This window comes from Lissotriton vulgaris, unplaced genomic scaffold (assembly GCF_964263255.1).
Source record: "Lissotriton vulgaris unplaced genomic scaffold, aLisVul1.2 SCAFFOLD_1244, whole genome shotgun sequence".
In the NCBI taxonomy this organism is placed as follows: Eukaryota; Metazoa; Chordata; class Amphibia; order Caudata; family Salamandridae; genus Lissotriton; species Lissotriton vulgaris.
The window spans coordinates 279,278-298,176 of NW_028251837.1; the positions used below are offsets into that span (position 1 = coordinate 279,278).

The following is an 18,899-nucleotide window of genomic DNA, read 5'->3' on the forward strand; positions in this document are numbered from 1 at the left end:
GCGTTCCAAACTGCTGACATTGTGCGTTCTCTGCAGTGGCAAACAGATCTAACTAAGGCTCTCCCCTCTGCTGAAATACTCCTTCACCAACTCCAGATGACTATGCCATTCGTGATCTGCTAGGCATCTTTGGCTGAGTTTTGTATGCCCTGGCATTCACAGAGCCTGCCAGATGTTGAACCACCACTGAAATGCCTTGGTGTTCCAGCCATGTTCAGAAATGCAGAGCCTCCTGATAAATGGTCCACAACTTCACCCTGCCCTGTTGATTGTATACCACATGGCAGAGGTGATGTTAATGAACACTTGCACCAGCCTTCCCCTGATCGATGAAAGAACGGCTTTGAATGTGAAGCGAATCACCCGAACCTCCAGAGATTGATGTGGAGCTTCAACTCCGTCAGATACCAGAGTCCTCGGATCTCCACCTCTCCCAGATGGCTGCCTCCCCCAAAAGTGGCACATCTGTTATCACAGTCAGCTCTGGTTGGGAAAGGAAGAGGGCTCTGCCAATGACCCAGTCAGGAATCATCAGCCACCACTGCAGATCTTTCGCAGTTCTCTCCGAGATCAGGACCATGTCCGAGAGATTCCTCGAAGCCTCCACACACTGGGACTTCAGGTCCGACTGCAGAGCCTGCAAATGATAACGGGCATGAGTTGCAACCAGGAGGCCATGAGGCCCAACAACCTCCGGGTCAGTCTAGCAGAAATCCAGGCTAGAGGCTGAAATATTGGTATAAAAGCCAGAATATCCTAGACTCACAGCTGGAGAGGATAGCTTTGAAGCGGCTCTGTGTCCAGAACAGCAGCGATGAAAGGGAGCGTCTGAGATGGAGTCAGGTGTAACTTCAGCATGTTGATAGTGAACCCAAGCTAGTGCAGAAGGTACACCGTAGGTCTTGAGGTGGGAACTGCCTGGGGCAAACCCGCCTTCAACAGCCAATCATCGAGGTAGGAAGACTGGAACGCCCCCAACCTCTTCAGATGAGCTACAACCTCCGCCGTCACTTTTGTGAACACCGAATGGGCACTGATAAGGTCAAGAGGAGCATGGCAAACTGCAAGTGCTCTTGCCCCAACATGAACTGCAGGCAACATCGCAGGGCAGGCAAGACGGGGATGGGGAAATATGCGTCTTGCAACTCCAACACTACCATCCAGTCTACTGGGACAAGGGCAGACAGAATTTGGGCGGGTATGAGCATCTTTAATTTATTACTTTTCCCGGAAGAGGTCAAGAAGGTGCAGGTCTAGGGTAGGATGAAGGCCTCCGTCCTTCTTGAGCCCCAGAAAATAGCAGGAATAGCCACCACAACCTACTGGCCCCCTCTCTATGGCTTCCTTGGCCAAGAGAGCCAGCACTTTAATGGAGCAAGGAAAGGTGAGCCTCCATCAGTGGTCATAAGTGGGTGGCATGGGTGGCGAGGTACTCACAAAGATAAGGGAGTAGTCCCTTTGGTCAATTTATAAAACCCAACAGTCTAATGCTTCTAACCACCAGTGGTGCAGGTGATGGCGTACCCTGCCCCCCACTGGATGCCCATGAAGGTCGGAGGTCAACTAATGGGATTTGGAGGCTGTGGCTGCCAGGTTGCTGGTGGACAGACTCGACCTTTGGCTACCTGTCCCACGCAGTCTATAGGACTTTTATCAAACTCTCTACGAGGATAACAATATCCTGAAGAGCAAAACTATCCAAATTAATAGACGGAGGAAAAGTATTGGTCAAAGGCCCTAAAACTAAAGAGGAAATTTCAAATGTCATTAAAAAAAATTAAACTGGCAAGGGACTCAGCCTGGATGGGTATAACTCACAATTCTTCAAATCCTTCGCCAAAACTCTAATCCCTCCTTTATTAAGGTTATAGATACGTATTTTCCCAACTCTGGGCAAATGAACGGTACACTAGCCTAACCAAGAATTGCAGTGATACCAAATGAGGACAAAGGTACTTTAATCCCAAAAAAACTATAGACCTATCTTACTAATTAATTTAGACTATATGCCATGATACTTTCCGCCACACTACAAAAATAAATCTCTAAACTCATCTACCCCTCCCAAGAAGACTTCTTGAAAATAAGACTTTTGAGCGACAACAACACAAGAATACTTTGCCATGTTCCAGAAAAGAAAAAGAAAAAAAACAATCATAGACTGTTACCACCACACTCTACGCAGAAAAAGTGTTCACTAAGGTGGACTGAAAATACCTACGTTCGATCCTTGAGAAATGTAATACTGAAAAAACCCTATTCCGCATGATCATGGCACTCTACCATAAAACAGTTCCTAAAGTCAGAGTAGGTTGTGCTCCTTCATCAACATTTTCCATGAAACAGGTAAACAGGCAATGCTATCCCCGCTCAACTCTACCCATTCCGACCTGCATTAGAACCATTTGTATGGCACCTAAGAGCGAACAAGGACTTTGTCAGTGTCCCATTTGGCAAAACCACTGTGAAAATAGTAGTTTATGTATTCAATGTGCTGGTCACCACCAAGAATGCCCACATTTCCATAACCGCCCCAATATCATCTATTCAGGAATTTTCAGAACTATCAAGATGTAAGCTCAATAAAGACATATCAGAAGTTAAACTCCTCAACAACTATGGAAATAAAGATCTACTGGGCAACTCCAGGATGGCATGACAGACAGGCTGCATTAAATACTTAGGGATAGAATTCAATAACAACATAATTACCTTACACCCCAACAAAATGACACTACTGTAAAAGATAGTCAACTAAATTTATCTCTAGGTGGGGTAGAGCAGAATCACTTAAAATGATGACCACCCCTTGGTTAATTATATAATTAGTATGCTTCCTATGTCCTTAACTGAAGAAGTTCTGAAGATAGTTGATGTCACTTTCAACAAATTCTTGTGGCAGAACAAGAAGCAGAGAATTTCACTAAAAATCTTCAACTTCAAAGCAATGCTCATAGAAATAGACAAAAGACTATTGATGTATGATTCAAATGACGATTCAATATAAAACGATAATCAAATGTTTATCTTGTTTCAAAGGCCACAGTTCAGAGAATTACACTGGCTATCAGAGAAAAAAAAGATCTGTTTTCAAAATCTGTTGCCTAACCTTCAATGCCTTGAATAACAGAGGTCTCCTTTACCTACAAAGAAAACTTTTCAAATACTACCCATCTAGGAGACTTAGATCCAGCTCGTGGGGTCTTCTTCAGGTTCCCCGAATTCGCCTCACTCAGACTGGCGGCAGAGCCTTCTCATATCTTGCTCCAAGATATTGGAACCAGTTCCCCCAAGCTCTGCGAGAAACCCCTAGTTATGTCATCTTTGGAAAACAACTGAAAGCCTTTTTGTTTTAATCCACCCTCCATCTTTTCCGTGCTCCCCTCGCAGGATCCTATTGTTCTAGACAGCGCCGAGATGCCCCAGGGCGAGTTGAGCCCTTTATAAACCATTTAACATAACATAACATTCACTAAAACCAGACCAAATTCATTGAGTAAAACGGGTTACACGGTCCTTGTCATGCAGTAATGAAATGGACCCAACAATACTTATATAAAACATCAAAACATAAATATGTATCGTGATGTATTGATTAAGTGATACAATGCTAGTGCTTAAATGTAAACAGATGGCCTATTCCAGATTGCATCATAAGATAAAACATATTATATTGTCTCTGTCATATGGACATAGACCAAACAACGTGTATACAGACCAAGACAACAAGAATATGCATCATATTATGCTAGTAAAAAAATAAAGTGCTAGTGCGTAAATTTGCTTATAATGTAGAGACAGAAACACTAATGAAAGGTCTTTAGGGTCGTCATGAGAAAAATGTTGATCTAACATCGACACAGTCAATCAATTGAACCAGAATGGGTAGCATGTATTCATTAAATGGAACACCCTATATCTCCCGAAAATATTAGAGCAAAGCTATAAAGTGCAAGTGCTTGAATAATCCCAAATCCCTAAAGCGCTATAAGAAAAAGTGTTGTGGTGTTGTCCATCGAAATGTAACATTTTAGAAAGTGAAACAGCCCAGAAATTCATAGTAAACCTAATTTTCGAAGTTAAAATACAAATGCGGTCACAATTGCTGAAGGAAACCGAACTAGTTAACCCTAAAAATCGATTAAAAGGTACCCAATAGGCGAATTTTTTTACTATGAAATATATGGTAGTACTACAACTCCTATCATCCTTGATTTCTGTGGATATCTATTAATATAGAACTCACAACTGCTAAGAGTAGGTATGGGAGATAATACAACAAGAGTAATAGATATCAACTGGCTACGGTGTTCCTTTAGAGAAAATTATGCAGGTCCTCACTAGTGTTTAAGCCATTTGGCATTTTAGTGTCCCGTGCAAGGATAAAACGTGACTCCAACTGTCTTAAACGTTTTTTTCTCTATTGCCTCCACGTCCTGAGGTAGGATTAGCCCCGATTACAAAATACTTAAGCTCATTAAGATTGTTGAGGTGTACTAGCTTAAAGTGTTGGACACAGGATAGTTAGGATCAGAATTGGCCACTGTGCTCAAGTGTAGTAAAATCCTATTAAATACTTGAAGCTTAATACTCCCTACAAAATTGAGCCCACAAGTGCATTCTAAGATGTAGACTGCATGGTCAGTAAGACATGTGTAATGGCCCATGATATGGACATGTTTTGGACTGAACGTCGTTCTATATTCTGTGGTATTGACACCAAATTTGCAGGCTTGACATGTGCTAAACTTGAAAAACCCTGTTTTGTTGACTAGCCATGTTTGATTGTGAATGAATTCAGGGCTACTCTTTACTATTGCGTCCCTCATCAACTGTACGTGTCTAAATGTGATAGATGGTACTTCTGGGAGGATTTGTTTCATAGTGATGTCAGTGAGGACAATTCGCCGATGAAGATGTGTCATATGTTTCTCTTGCATACTGAATGGTGTAATGAGTCTGATTTCATGTGTATTCTCGTCAACTGGGCTTATGTACGAGGTGGAGATTTTGGAAGGGACAGCCTTAGATGATAAGCAAGCCTCTTTAGTATGCAAATTTGCTTTCGAAAGGGCACCCTGTATTTCATTATGTTTGTACCCTCAAGAAATGAAGCGTCTAAGAGCTTCTTGTTGACATAGCTTAAGATCTTTATCAGAGCCACAAATGTGATGTATTCTTACAAATTACCCGTAGGGAATACTATGTATCAAATGCCTAGGATGTGCACTGCTTGCGAGGAGGACTGAATTGCCAGCACTGATTTTACGGTGGAATTAAGTGTGAATCTCACCCATGTCTAAATAGACCTGCATATGGAGTAGTTTCTTTTCTGTAACTCCAGTTCTGTAGTAGGGGTATCTCTGTTATAGTCATAATCTAGTGAATAGTCCCGCCCATGTGCATGGACCCCGGAGCAATCAAAAATAATCTCTTAAAGTGTCGAAAAAATGCAGAACTGCACAGACACTGAAGAGAGAATTTAAAGACATATAATGCAGCCTAAAAACAGGCTACACTGTCCAGTACTTCAACTAGAAATTCCACCAAAATCCACAAAACAGCAAAGCCTGTCCAGATTTCCCTTGCCTTCAGCAAAAACCCCTCTGGAATGATAGAGAGGAAGACATGGACAGACAAGCCCCATAGGCTGCCATTATGTGGCTCAGAACAGGATACTGTGCCTTTAAGAGAACTTTCCAGAACTTCACAGTATCCCAGAATGCCCTGCAGGTCCCTCTTACTTTCAGTTCTTTTTGAAGGCGTAACACGCCAGACCTGTAGCATTCCTTACATGACTATCTCTCCACCGGGGAGGAGGGCGGGCGCTTATGACTATAACAGAGATACCCCTACTACAGAACTGGAGTTACAGAAAAGAAACTACTCCTTCTGTAGTAGGGGATCTCTGTCTATAGTCATAATCTAGTGAATAGAATGGCAAGCCCATCCCCACACCAAAGCGGCGGTGGAGAAAAGAAATCAACACCACTATTGTGCGAACAAATTCCGCAGCGAAGCCTGTTTAACCTGAGCATCCGCCCTGGCATCAGTGTCCAGACAGTAATGCTTAGCAAAGATATGAACCGACTTCCAAGTGGCGGCCTTGCAAACTTCTGCAATCGGCACATTACGGAGCAAGGCTGTTGTGGCAGCCTTGCCCCTGGTGGAATGAGCCTTAGGCTTACCTCCTAAGGTCTTATTAGCTTTCTGGTAACACAGTTGTATGCAGGACACAATCCACCTAGAGATGGACTGCTTAGATGTCGCAAGACCCGTCCTGACCAATCCATAATTGATAAACAATTGTTCTGACTTACGAAAACCTTTGGTCTTATCCAGATAAAATTTCAACACCCTCCTAACATCCAGGGAATGTAAAGACCTTTCCGCTGGAGATGAAGGGTTCTGAAAAAACGTAGGCAAAGTTATAGTCTGGTTGACATGAAAATCAGAAATAACCTTGGGAAGAAATTTAGGGTGAGTATGCATAACAACCTTAGCAGCATGAAATACAGTATAAGATTCATTACAACACAAGGCCTGGATTTCACTCACCCTGCGTGCCGATGTAATGGCCACGAGGAACGCCGCCTTCCAGGACAGGTGCTGCAACGAAGCCTTATGAATGGGTTCAAAAGGCTCCTTCATCAAACTGGACAGCACCACATTCAATTCCCATGAAGGCGAAGGAAGCCTGACAGGAGGGAACACTTTCTTCAAGCCTTCCAAAAAGTCTTTGATCACAGGGATCTGGAAGAAGGAGGCCTGTGAAGGGCTTTTCCTGTAGGCAGTCAATGCAGCGAGATGAACCTTAATGGAATAAACATTAAGGCCAGACCGCGCCAAATGCAGAAGGTAAGGAAGGATGACATCTTCCTTGCACGTCGTTGGGTCAAAGTTCCTGGACACACACCAGATACAAAACCTCTTCCACTTGTAAGCATAAGAAGTCCGAGTGGAAGGTCTCTTAGACTCCTTCAGTATGTCCATGCAATCTTCGGGCAGATTCACATGGCCATATTGCACAATCTCAGGAGCCATGCCGCCAAACTCAAGGACGAGAGGTTGGGGTGCAACATCTGCCCCCCGAACTTCGTGAGAAGGTCCGGCCTGCACGGCAGACGTATGTGTGGAAGGAGAGACCGGTGTAGAAGGTCCGTGAACCACCACTGTCTGGGCCATTCCGGGGCAATCAGGATCATCCGTGCCCTGGACCTGACAGCTTGATTAGCACCGCTGGAATCAGGGGAATGGGCGGAAAAGCGTAAACAAAGCTGTTCGACCAGTTGATCCAGAGTGCATTCCCCAGCGTCCCTTGCTGGTAGTACCTGGAGGTGAAGTCTCGGCATTTGCTGTTTTCGGCGGTGGCGAACAGATCTACGTCTGAAGTCCCCCACCTTTCGAAGACTTCTCCTAGTACGTCGTCGTTTATGACCCATTCGTGGTTTTCCTGAATCAGTCTGCTCAGTGCGTCTGCCTGAACATTCTGCACACCTAGTAGATGGGTAGCCGTTATTGTCAATCCTCTGGCCAGAAGCCAGCGCCAGATAGTCTGCGCCTCCCGAGACAGGGTGCGCGATCTCGACCCCCCCCCCTGCTTGTTGAGGTAATACATCGTGGTCATATTGTCCGTCTGTACAAGCAGAGAGTCGGTCTGGAAGGACGGATGAAAGGCCTTCAGTGCCAAGTGAACAGCTCTGAGTTCCAGGAAATTGATGTGATACGTGGACTCCATCTGAGACCACGTTCCCTGAATCTGTAAGTCTCCCGAATGCGCTTCCCAGCCTAGGAGAGAAGCATCCGTCACGATAGTCTGAGTAGGAATGTCCTTGTGGAAGGGAACCCCTCTGAGGAGATTCTCCGCTGAACACCACCACTTCAGAGATTGAAGAGCATGCAGAGACAGTCATATCTTGTCGTCCCAAGATCCTTTCCTCTGGTCCCATTGGTCCTCCAAGCACTCCTGCAGAGGTCTCATGTGCAGTCGTGCATGAGGAGTGAGGAAGATACAAGAGGCCATCGACCCCAGTAGAGAAGACACCGTCCTCACTGTTGTAGCTGGAGCGGTCATAAAAGCCTGAGCCTTCCAAAGGATCGATCGCCGTCGCTCCTCCGAAGGAGACACGCTTGCTGACAGCGTATTGATGGTGGCTCCCAAGTATTGAATGCACTGGACCGGGACAGACTTGGACATGTTGATGTGCAACCCCAACTTGTTCAAGAGAACGCACGTCTTCTGGAAGTCTGCCTGAGCTTCCGAGAAGGAGGAGGCCTTGATCAACCAATCGTCCAGGTACGGGTAGACAAACACCTTGTTCTTCCTGAGGTGTGTCGCTACCACTGCCATGCACTTCGAGAATGTCCTGGTGCAGATTTCAGCCCGAATGGCAGCACTGTGTATTGATAATGGTTGGTGCCGACTTGAAATCGCAGAAACTTCCTGTGTTTGTACGCGATGGGCACGTGGAAGTACGCATCCTGTAGGTCTATGGCACAAAGCCAGTCCCCCTGTTGCAACTGAGGAAAAATCTGATGCAACGACAGCATGCGAAACTTTTCTCTGCGAATCCACTTGTTTGCCTGCCGCAAGTCCAGAATGGGCCTGAACTCGTTCTTGTCCTTCTTACGAACCAGGAAGAACCGGGAGTATAGACCTCTTCCTCTTTGAGGCAGAGGTACGTCTTCTATCGCCCTTTTCCTTAACAGGATATCGGCCTCCGCCTGGAGCTCGCGCAGTTGATACTGCGAGCTGACCGGAGGGATCGCTGGAGGAGGGCTGATGAACCGAAGACTGTATCCATTGCAAACAATATTCAGCACCCACTTGTCCTGAGTAATTTTTCTCCACTCTGCCAGAAAAAATTGAACGCTTCCCCCCACCGGAGCTGGTAACGGATGAAGGGCAAGTAACCGCTCAGGGTCGAGACCCGGCCGGGCCCATGTTCGCGGTAGAGGACTGTTGTCCCCCTCTACCCTTCTGACGTTTCTGGAAGGGTCTCCGGAACTGCTGCTGTTGTTGCTGCTGCTGCTGTCCCGAAGACTGCCCCCGTCCTCTTCCTTGTGCGCCGTAGCGCCTCTGGAAAGGCCTGAAGGATTTCTTCTCTATGGGCTTCTCCAAGCCCACAGCCGTCAGGGTCTCCGCCTCCGCCTTCATGCGGGCCATCTCATCATCTGCATGTTTTCCGAATAGGGTCTCCCCGGAAAAGGGCAGATTGGCCACCCCCTGCTGGGCCTCCGGCTTGAGTGACATGAGCTGTAGCCAGGCATGCCGCCGCTGATTGATTCCATGGCAATAACCATGTGCGGCCAACAGGGAGGCGTCCGCCGCTGCACTGATCACCTGGTTTGATACCAGCATCCCTTCCTTGAGGATCTCCTGGAAGTCCTCCCTCTTGTCTCTCGGTAGCAGTTCCACAAACCGTTGTAGTGAGTCCCACAGCGCCCGGTCGTAACGGATCAGCAGAGCTGTATCGCTGGCAGCCTTCATGGCTGCGGAAGCGGTCCCACACGCTTTCCTGCCCGCCGAGTCGATCCATCGACTCTCTTTATCTGGCGGCACTGTGGATGACGGGGAGGTAGAATGCAATTTCCTGGCCGCCATCACTATCACTGAATCCGGTACCGGATCCACTCTCAGAAAGGCAGGGTCTGAATCCGGGGCCCTGTACTTCTTTAGAAGCCGGGACGGAGCGGCCTTCACCACCACTGGCGTGAGGAACAGCTCCTACGCAGGTTCCTTCAATCCAGGTACCAGAGGCAGAAGAGGGCGAGACAAGTGCTTCTTGTGAAGCGTCTCGAATATCACGGACGTCGTAGGTGTTGGAGCCGTCACCGTGATACCTAGCTTCGCAGCTCCCCTCAGGAGAACTTCCTGGAATGTGGCAATGTCGTCCACTGGAGAGATCCTGGTCTCAGGAGAGTCCGATAAGGTCGGCGAGTAGGAATGGGTCCTGTAAGAGTCCGTGCGGGACCTAGACCCCCGCCTCCTATGGCGACGCCTTGATCTGGTGGAGGATCTATGTCGACTCCTTGATCTTCCTCTCCGTCCGGAGCGTGAACGGGACCTCCTCGGCCGAGGACGATCAACCGGGTCCACCGGAACGGGTGACTTGGGTTTGGACGGAGCCTTCGGTCTAGGTGTACCCTTGGGAGGCGTCGGAAGCTTAGGTAACGAAGTCGACCTCGGTGGAACCGGAGGTGGCTTCTCAGGCAACCCTGACCCAGGTTGCGGTGGAGGCAACGGAGGCGGAGTAGGCGTCCTCGGAGGGGGACCCCTCGGTAAAGGAGGAGGGGGGAGTCACCTTCCCCGACGGGGTATACACCTCGGAATACACCGAGTGCGGCGAACCCCCTTCTCTTTCAGCCTGGGACGTAGGTGAACCTCCCACGGCGTCGGGTCTCCTTCCACCTCTTTTCAGCGTCAAAGAACGGCGTCCATACGGCGTGCGTCGGCCCCTGGACGTCAAGCGTCTCTTCCTCGGCGTTGAACGCCTTCTGCGCCTCGACGGCGACCCTCTGTGCCTCGACGGCGACCTTTTGCGCCTCGACGGCAAACCTCGGTGCCTCGACGGCGATCCTCGGCGCCTCAATGGCGACCTCCTGTGCCTCGACGGTGACCTCCTGTGCCTCGACGGCGACCTTGGCGGCGAGGACCTCAGCGATGACGTCCGCCTCCTCTTCGCCGACGGCGAACGGCGGTATCGCCTCGACAGCGAGTGCCGACGCCTGGCTCGTCGACGTCGATCGCTCGACGAGGATGTAGATGAAACAGTCACCGGGGACTTCGAAGGTCTAGTGATATCCCTCGACGCCGAGCCTCGACGTCGTTTCGTCTCCGACGATGGGGAACAGACAGCAGTCATTCCTCTCGACGCCGTAGTGGGCGCAATGGACCCAGGCGGAGAATGGTGACGCTTGCTGGTCTTCCTGCCCCTGGGGAGCCCCCCAGGGGCCTCAGCATGGGCAGAAGAAGCCCCTTCAGACCCACCTTGTGCCTTCAGTCTTCTTTCTTCAAGACCCTGAAGTCTGATCTTCTTCCTTTCCCTCAGGGTCCTTCCAGAGAAGCCTTGGCAGATAACCCACTCCTCTGGAACATGAGAAGCTGGAAGGCAGAGGATACACACCTCATGGTGGTCCGACCTGGCCTTTTTCCTGGAGCACTCCGTGCATTTGTCGAATAATGCAGGCATATTCGATAAAAAACAGTGAGAAACCAAGAAGAAAAGCCCCACAGCACAATAAAGTACTAAATCTGTGAAAATTAGTGAAAAAACACCAAATAAGTCCCAAAAAGGGAGAGCTCAATGCTCCAGGGTCCTGCTAGCAGGAGCCGGAAAAAAGAACTGAAAGTAAGAGGGACCTGCAGGGCATTCTGGGATACTGTGAAGTTCTAGAAACTTCTCTTAAAGGCACAGTATCCTGTTCTGAGCCACATAATGGCAGCCTATGGGGCTTGTCTGTCCATGTCTTCCTCTCTATCATTCCAGAGGGGTTTTTGCTGAAGGCAAGGGAAATCTGGACAAGCTTTGCTGTTTTGTGGATTTTGGTGGAATTTCTAGTTGAAGTACTGGACAGTGTAGCCTGTTTTTAGGCTGCATTATAGGTCTTTAAATTCTCTCTTCAGTGTCTGTGCAGTTCTGCATTTTTTCGACACTTTAAGAGATTATTTTTGATTGCTCCGGGGTCCACGCACATGGGCGGGACTATTCACTAGATTATGACTATACACAGAGATCCCCTACTACAGAACTAGGAATTCTAGGCTTTGATCGCAAATTTTTGCCGTGAAATTTATATTTTTATTAATTATTATTATTGATAGAGGATACAAATACTCTTTGGTGCGGTGCCCTGCCGTATAGCACATACATCATCGATGTATCCCCACCAATGTATGACATGGGTATCCCAAGTTGATTTATGTAGTGTCTTGAGGACATGCTCCTCCCACCAACCCACATGAAGACCTGCTTAGCTGGGGGGAGAAGCATGCCCCCAAAGCCACACCCCTTAAATGTTGGTACACGTCCCGGTTGAAAAGGAAAAAATAGTTATTGAGGCAAAGTTCAATCATAGTGAAGATCATCTGGTTATGTTCATATAGATGAATGGATCTTTTGTTGGGCAGCAGCAATCCCATCCTTGTGGTGGATACTGGTGTAAAGAGATGTGTCCATGACCAAGAAAAAAACTCTTGATCCCATTTGATTTATTTCATCTTCCTGATGAAATCACTAGTGTCTGTGATAAAAGAAGGTAAATTGGCTACAAAATCCTGCACGAAATAGTGTTCTTACTTCGACATGGGATATACACACACACACACACACACACACACACACACACAAAGAATAAACGGCTTGGAAACTTACAGCGCAACCTATCGATTTTCACTTCTATCGATAAAACATCACATTTTAAAATGCTCCAAGTATAAGACTGAAAACGAAGTTTATTTCATGAAACACTAGAGAAAGCACCCATATAAAAATCTTTATTGGAGCTGTAAATTAATTATAAAGCCAACCGTCATAACCTTTGGAATTGGCAGTAGAACCATTTACAAGATGCACAATATGTAGATTTCTCAACTTCTGTGCACTAAACCATATGTAAGAAAGCAAGCATATAATACAGGCAACACGTTTCAGAAACTAGTCTGCAACACATACACACATGTGCAATTAAATGTAAACATATATATGTACAAGCATCAATATGAAGGCACATACTTCTCCATGTTGTCCTGCTTATGTAAAATAACCTCATAAATGCAATTAATAAATATGTGCAATATCAACAAACCTTCAGTTTTTTTTGACATTTCAATCTGTAAAAAATATATGTATTTATATACAAACTGTTAGTCCAAAGGAGTTAAAAAAGTATATACACAATTTGTTATCCCTACGTTTCACAAGTAGGCACATAAATACATTCATGACAACTTTCAGGAATGTCACACCAATGCTTTCTTTGGACAGGATTTTAATTGCCCAGTGCTTGTTATTAAGCTCTGTAAACGATATTCCAGACTTCAATAGGTTACCGAGTATTTGTCGGTATTCAAACGGACCTAGTTCGTAGGAAGCATTTGCTACAGTTTACAGCTTGTAATCCCAATCCCAATTTTTTTTTTTTTAAAGATGTACATTTCCTTCCTTACAGAGATGGATCACCTTAAATTGCCTTTATTTACTACTAACCAAGCAAACGCACAACTTTTAGTTTATTCCAAAGTGTTTGTTTTCAGATCAGATTGATATTCCCAATATCTTGTCATCTTACACAAGAATGAGAAATGCTGCAAAACTCAGTCTGAATTTTTAACACAATGGGATGTGTTAGTGTCTCAAAGGCAAATATGCAGATGACAAATTCCTTCTTCACGAAAAGACATGAGTCTTCTGAAAACATCTTCCATTGGATATTTTATGTTACAAAAAGCCATTTGATCCAACTCAAAGCATGTAACACTGGTGATTTCAACTCTAATGGTAAATGCATGGGTGTTTGTACCCATGACTGATACCGAACGTCACACGCTTCTTTACAGAAGTTTAAATTACAATAAAGTGGACTTCTGTCACCCTCGAGTAAAATATTTTTAATAGGATATTTTAAAGATGTTGCAGATGTGAGGAAAATATAATGTGCCATAGTGACTCCTGAACTTGTAACCTTTCCTCCCTCTTGTGCCTTATAAGAATAGCTAGCAATCTGGCAACAAAATGGCAAGGAGAAACGTGGCACTTGAAGTCTAAACATGCCACTATGCAAGCTTGGTACCCTCTGGTGAGGATACTCACAAACTTTACAAAGCATTCAAGGATGCTATACCAGCAATATAATGAAACTTACTTGCCACGAGAAAGCTAGCAATGGGCAACAAAAAGCTCAATGAATGGACCAGCTGTACTTCATGTAAAAATAAGATTAAAGCAGCTGATGATTAAATTATGCAGTTAAAACTGCCTAAAAATAAGAGAATGGTGAAGAACTAAGAGAAACTGTTCATGATTGCTGAGGAAATCCAACAGAAGGAAGGGGTGTTTAACCTTTTTATGATATCTACTAAAGAAGTAAAAGAAAATTCATCCAGATCCCCAGTTTAGATTAAACCAGTTCTGCACAGTGCTGTCCAATTTGAGCAAAGAAATGCAACAGCTGACAAAAACTGATAATTCTTCATGCATTCTGCCAAGAAACGGATTGTTAGAATTATGTGTGCACCACTGCAGACCAAATAGGATATATAGAATTCCACCTGTATACTAGCCATGGCATGGATGGATAAAAGCAGAAAGTCATCAAAATACCATTCCAGGGGGCTAACATGTCTAGCCAAATCCCGACAGAGAACATTTTTGATTTTATGGCCAGTTTCCTAGCATGGATATGTTGTACACATCGTGAAATGCCAACAAATGTGCTCCTCTGGAACGTAGGAGAGGATTCTAAAAGCTCCACAAATAAAGGGTCATGAAAGACTAGGGCTCTTGGTCTACAGGAAAAGATTTCCCCTCACCTGGAAGGGTGTAGCACATACTGAATATAAAGCATTGACACAGATATGGCCTTAGGGCAACCCATCAGAATAACGAAAGAATACTTTTTCAATATTATTACTAACCAGAGAAGGACACTCAACCAAGAAAAAGTCACACAGGATGAAAGGAATCTTCATCATTCAAGGTACAACCCAAGTGCACTCCACTGGCTGGTGTAGTATCCTAAACATATGCCTTATGAGCCATGGTTTCTAGAATCACAACACAGTAGTCTAAGAGCTGAAGTGGTTGTAAATATCAATAGTCAAATTCTTACCCAGAAGGCGGTCCGTGTGCCCAAATTTCAAATCCATAGTAAAGGGAAAGTGCAATGATGGAACCTGAGCAAATTTGAAGATTTCGGCAGAAATTGCCAAATAAAATAAAAGCTCAAAGACAAGGAAGAAATAATCTTTAACCTTTAGGGCAGAGAAAGACCTGACCACCCAGCATGTCCACTCACAGAGGTCAATGTGCATTACAGGTAACAGTGGATGTCCAGCTTGGAGGGGATGACATTATGGAAGACCTGAGGTATGGAGTTTTAACCAGCAAAACTCAGAAACGTCTGCTTTGGGTTACAGATAGAAATGGGGATGTATCCATCCCCGAACTTAATAGTGTCTGAAGCCACGGACTACCAAGGACAAAGTTCGAGGATTCACTGGGATTGCTCACCGGTCAATGGATGGTTGGAAGCCTTTGCTCTTCCCGGGGTTGGGCACCCCAGAATCACCTTTAGGTCAAGAAAAGGAGATAAATTAGAGAAACGCTGACAATTTCAAGAGATTCTTCGGTCACCTATCAAGCCCAGTGCTCAACTTCAGCTGTTTACTTCAGTAGTCCAAGAGATTGAGCTGACTCTGGAGGAGGACCCCAGACAACTTGAAGTTTTCTGAAAGTGCTTTTCTTTAGATTTGTCAGATACCTGGTATTCTTCTCCCTTTGTCTTACACTAACAAGTAGCCCTTGTAGCTCCTCTCCCATTAAAACAAATTATAATAATAAAACAGTAAAAGCAGGCTAGCTTGACAAGCCAACAATCCACGACATCATGATCAACATTTTATAGGGCATGGCTGAGCAGAAAAATATTTGCCATATGTTGTTATCACTCATAGAAAGCATTGCATACCGCTAATGCTTGAATCCATGTATTTGCATCTTAATGGAAGGTGCAAATTAAGAGGAAACAGACTTTATGACAAAGCTCAGTGCTGCTTAGACTGAAAACAACTGTGCATGTAGCTCGAATGAACCATTAAAAAAACTGGCCCACCAGAGTGTTATGCTGGAAAAACAGATTGTCTGACCAGTCTCTTTTTCTGCGGGGTGAAGTCTTGGAGTTCCCCCAAGCAGCACACTCTAAAATCAAGGTCCAGCAAAGACATTTGTCAAGCAGAAAATAAGGTGAAGCACAAAAAGTTACAGTATGGCCATGGGCTTGTTGGGACTGGCACTCAAAACACACATAATGAAGTTAAACAGGGCAGACAAAAGCAGTGTGAAATGAAACAAGCTATGAAATGATTTGCAGACTTGCAATTGTGGGAGTCACTCTTGACTCCTGTATTTTCTACATGGTGAATCCCTTTATTTATTTATTGCAGGGGGAGGGTGCCCCACAAATTCCTCTGCTACCCCCCTCCCACGCGCCCAGTGGCATTCCATCGCCTCAAAAAACAATGTGTAATTAGACGCTGCAGTGCAGGCAGCAAAATATCAGTTGGCCTTAATAGTCCTCATATCTTATGAATTACAGAAACTATATGCCAAATCAGAAATTTGTAGTCTGCGGTGAAGGCTGAAGACTATCCTAGAATAAAGGAAAATTGGGAAAAGAAGCTATGCATAGGACATACAGCTGCAAGCAGTGGGTGAAAAAGGAAGGTTGCATTAAAAGGGCAAGCTCAAAAGGAGGGATGTTTGCCAGGCTAACATCTAAATTGTTTTACACTGCAAGTTCGGCCTAGTGTGACCCACAGAAGCAAGATCAAGTATGTTTGCAGGCCCTTTAGATTAAATGTATGCTTATTCAAGTAAAATGAGGGAAGACTGTCACCCCTCACAGACAATCCAATTAAAGATGCACACTAATGCTCTACAGTGGTCAACATAATAAGGAGTACAGTTTAGAGACAAATATACTTCCCTACCAATCGATGAGGCAAAACCATTACTTACTGGTAGGAGTAGCTTTGCAGCTTAAAGAATTTTCTTTGTCTACATGCTGCACATTTTTCTGCCATCTAGTACCCCAAACATTGGATGACGGAGTAATGCACAGCATGTGAATCCAGAATAAATTCACACTACAAAACATTGCTTATTTTAAGTAGATACAGAATATTCCTGAATAACACCATGAGTTGTCCAGGCACCGTGATTGGTTGGGAATTAAGTGCATGCAAGTGATCATCCTCTTATGGATTAAAAAAAATAATAATCAAAATACATTAATAAGACTAATTCATCGCTATCAATTTACTTTAACAATTTGGTGCAGAGAGGTCATCTTTTGTTTGGTGCAAATGAATTCTGTAATTTATATTATTTTTTATATTCAAGTAACTGAAAGAACTGAACAAACAAAAAAGGTCCTACTGACAAGAAATTAAAGAGTGAAGAGCACTGCATAATTAAGAAAAACATGACCTGTGGTATCAGTTTTATCCGCGCACTGTGTTCCCTTTGCTTAACAAACTAAGGCAAACACAGAGGTGGAAACCATATTTAGAAATCTTTTTATGCTGAAGGCAGCAGGAGTGTGGTGACAATATGCTTATACTTTGGAAAAAAAGAGCGAAAGCTACACCATCTTAGAAACTCACAGGTGGAAGGTTGTAAAGTGCATTTGATGATAACAGCATTCTTTTAATAACATTTACAATAATCTCACCGTGGACTTCTACAAAAAATGGTGCATTGCTTCGAATATTCTTGACAACAGGAACGCTAAAGTTAACGCACCGACTACTACTTTTTATGATACCACCAACAAATGACAGCATTTCAGATGACATGGCATCACTAAGTAAAATATATCGAGAAGAATTCCCAGCTGGCTTCCAGGAAGGTGGGACAGTAGATGCAAAGGACAGGCAATACATGAGCAACTCTACCAGTCACGGCTACAAAAAGAAGGATCTGGAGGACGGAGCAGTTGTGCTCTGGACAGCATACCTGGATCACTTTTAAAATACATTTTAAAGTCCATTCTATTCCTCCTTTTGTAGCCTTGGAATATCGTCCAATAAATACTCCATCCACCCACTCCAGAGCACCCTCCACCACGATCATTCTGTAGAAGTGCACTTTTCTGTGTGTATTTTCCCAAGCACATTAAATGTACATTCCATGTCAAAACTTGGCACGGATTTATCTTTTGTGCTTGTAGTCTTTATATAAATACCAATATCAACATGATACAATTTCACCGCTTCCTTTTTCCTACTTCGGATGGGTCATTGAAGATCTTGTAGGTTGATGGTGCTTCCAGTGAACTGAGAGCTGGTGGGGACAGTGGCCTCTTCTGTGGATGCTGGAGGCTCCTGAAAAAGCAGGGAAACATGTCACTATTCCATGTCACAGCGCGTCGCTATAAATAGACCATGCAGAAAAATTGATAGAAACTCCATATTGTTAATCCCACTGCACCCAAGCAACACTAGAAAAGCTGGCACTCATGCTCTAGTCACCAGCAAGTTAGACTATGGAAGGACCCGCTACACTAGGAATAGTCTACTCCGGGATCTCCAAGCAACTCATTAGAGGACTACAAACCATCCAGAACTCAGCAGCCAGACTTATCCTTAATGTCCCACGCAGAACTCGCATCTCACCACACCTCAGAGAACAACACTGTGCTCAATTCGAACTCCTCATACACACATTCAAGGCACTACACAAAATTGGCCCCACCTACACGAACAATCACATCTCTGTCCACCAACCACCCAGACACCACCGCTCCGCAGGACTCCTACTCGCACACATCCAACGCATTTACAGAACCAGACTAGGAGGACAGATGTTCTCTTAGCTTGTTCCTAAAGCGTGGAGTGACCTCCCACTGCACATCAGAGCCTCCTCTCTTCTTAAATTCGGCAAGCAGCAGTAGACCTTTTCAATTAACCAATCTCCCGTAGACAAGGCTTTCCACACACACCTGCCCAGGGCGAAGATACCCTCGTAGACAGTAATGCACTTTACAAATACACATAACTTAACAAATATTTGTATTCACACATTCGTCAGGTGTCACCAAATGTTGCTGTGAATCTGCATGAAGGCAGGTTACAGATCAGTTGCAAGACACAGGGTTGAACAAAAATAATGCGCAGTTCA

General features: G+C 44.9%; 1 protein-coding gene across 1 annotated transcript in view; it reads right to left on the bottom strand.

Annotated features, from left to right (window-relative positions):
- Nucleotides 1-12,479: 12,479 nt before the first annotated feature.
- LOC147662752 (zinc finger protein ZXDC-like) overlaps nucleotides 12,480-18,899 on the bottom strand; it is a 62,128-nt gene continuing 55,708 nt past the window's right edge. Inside the window, exon 10 of the mRNA XM_086950923.1 lies at nucleotides 12,480-18,103. Within this exon, the coding sequence (XP_086807049.1) occupies nucleotides 18,017-18,103 (87 nt within the window). The 3' untranslated portion in view covers nucleotides 12,480-18,016. The remainder of the gene's footprint in view (nucleotides 18,104-18,899) is intronic.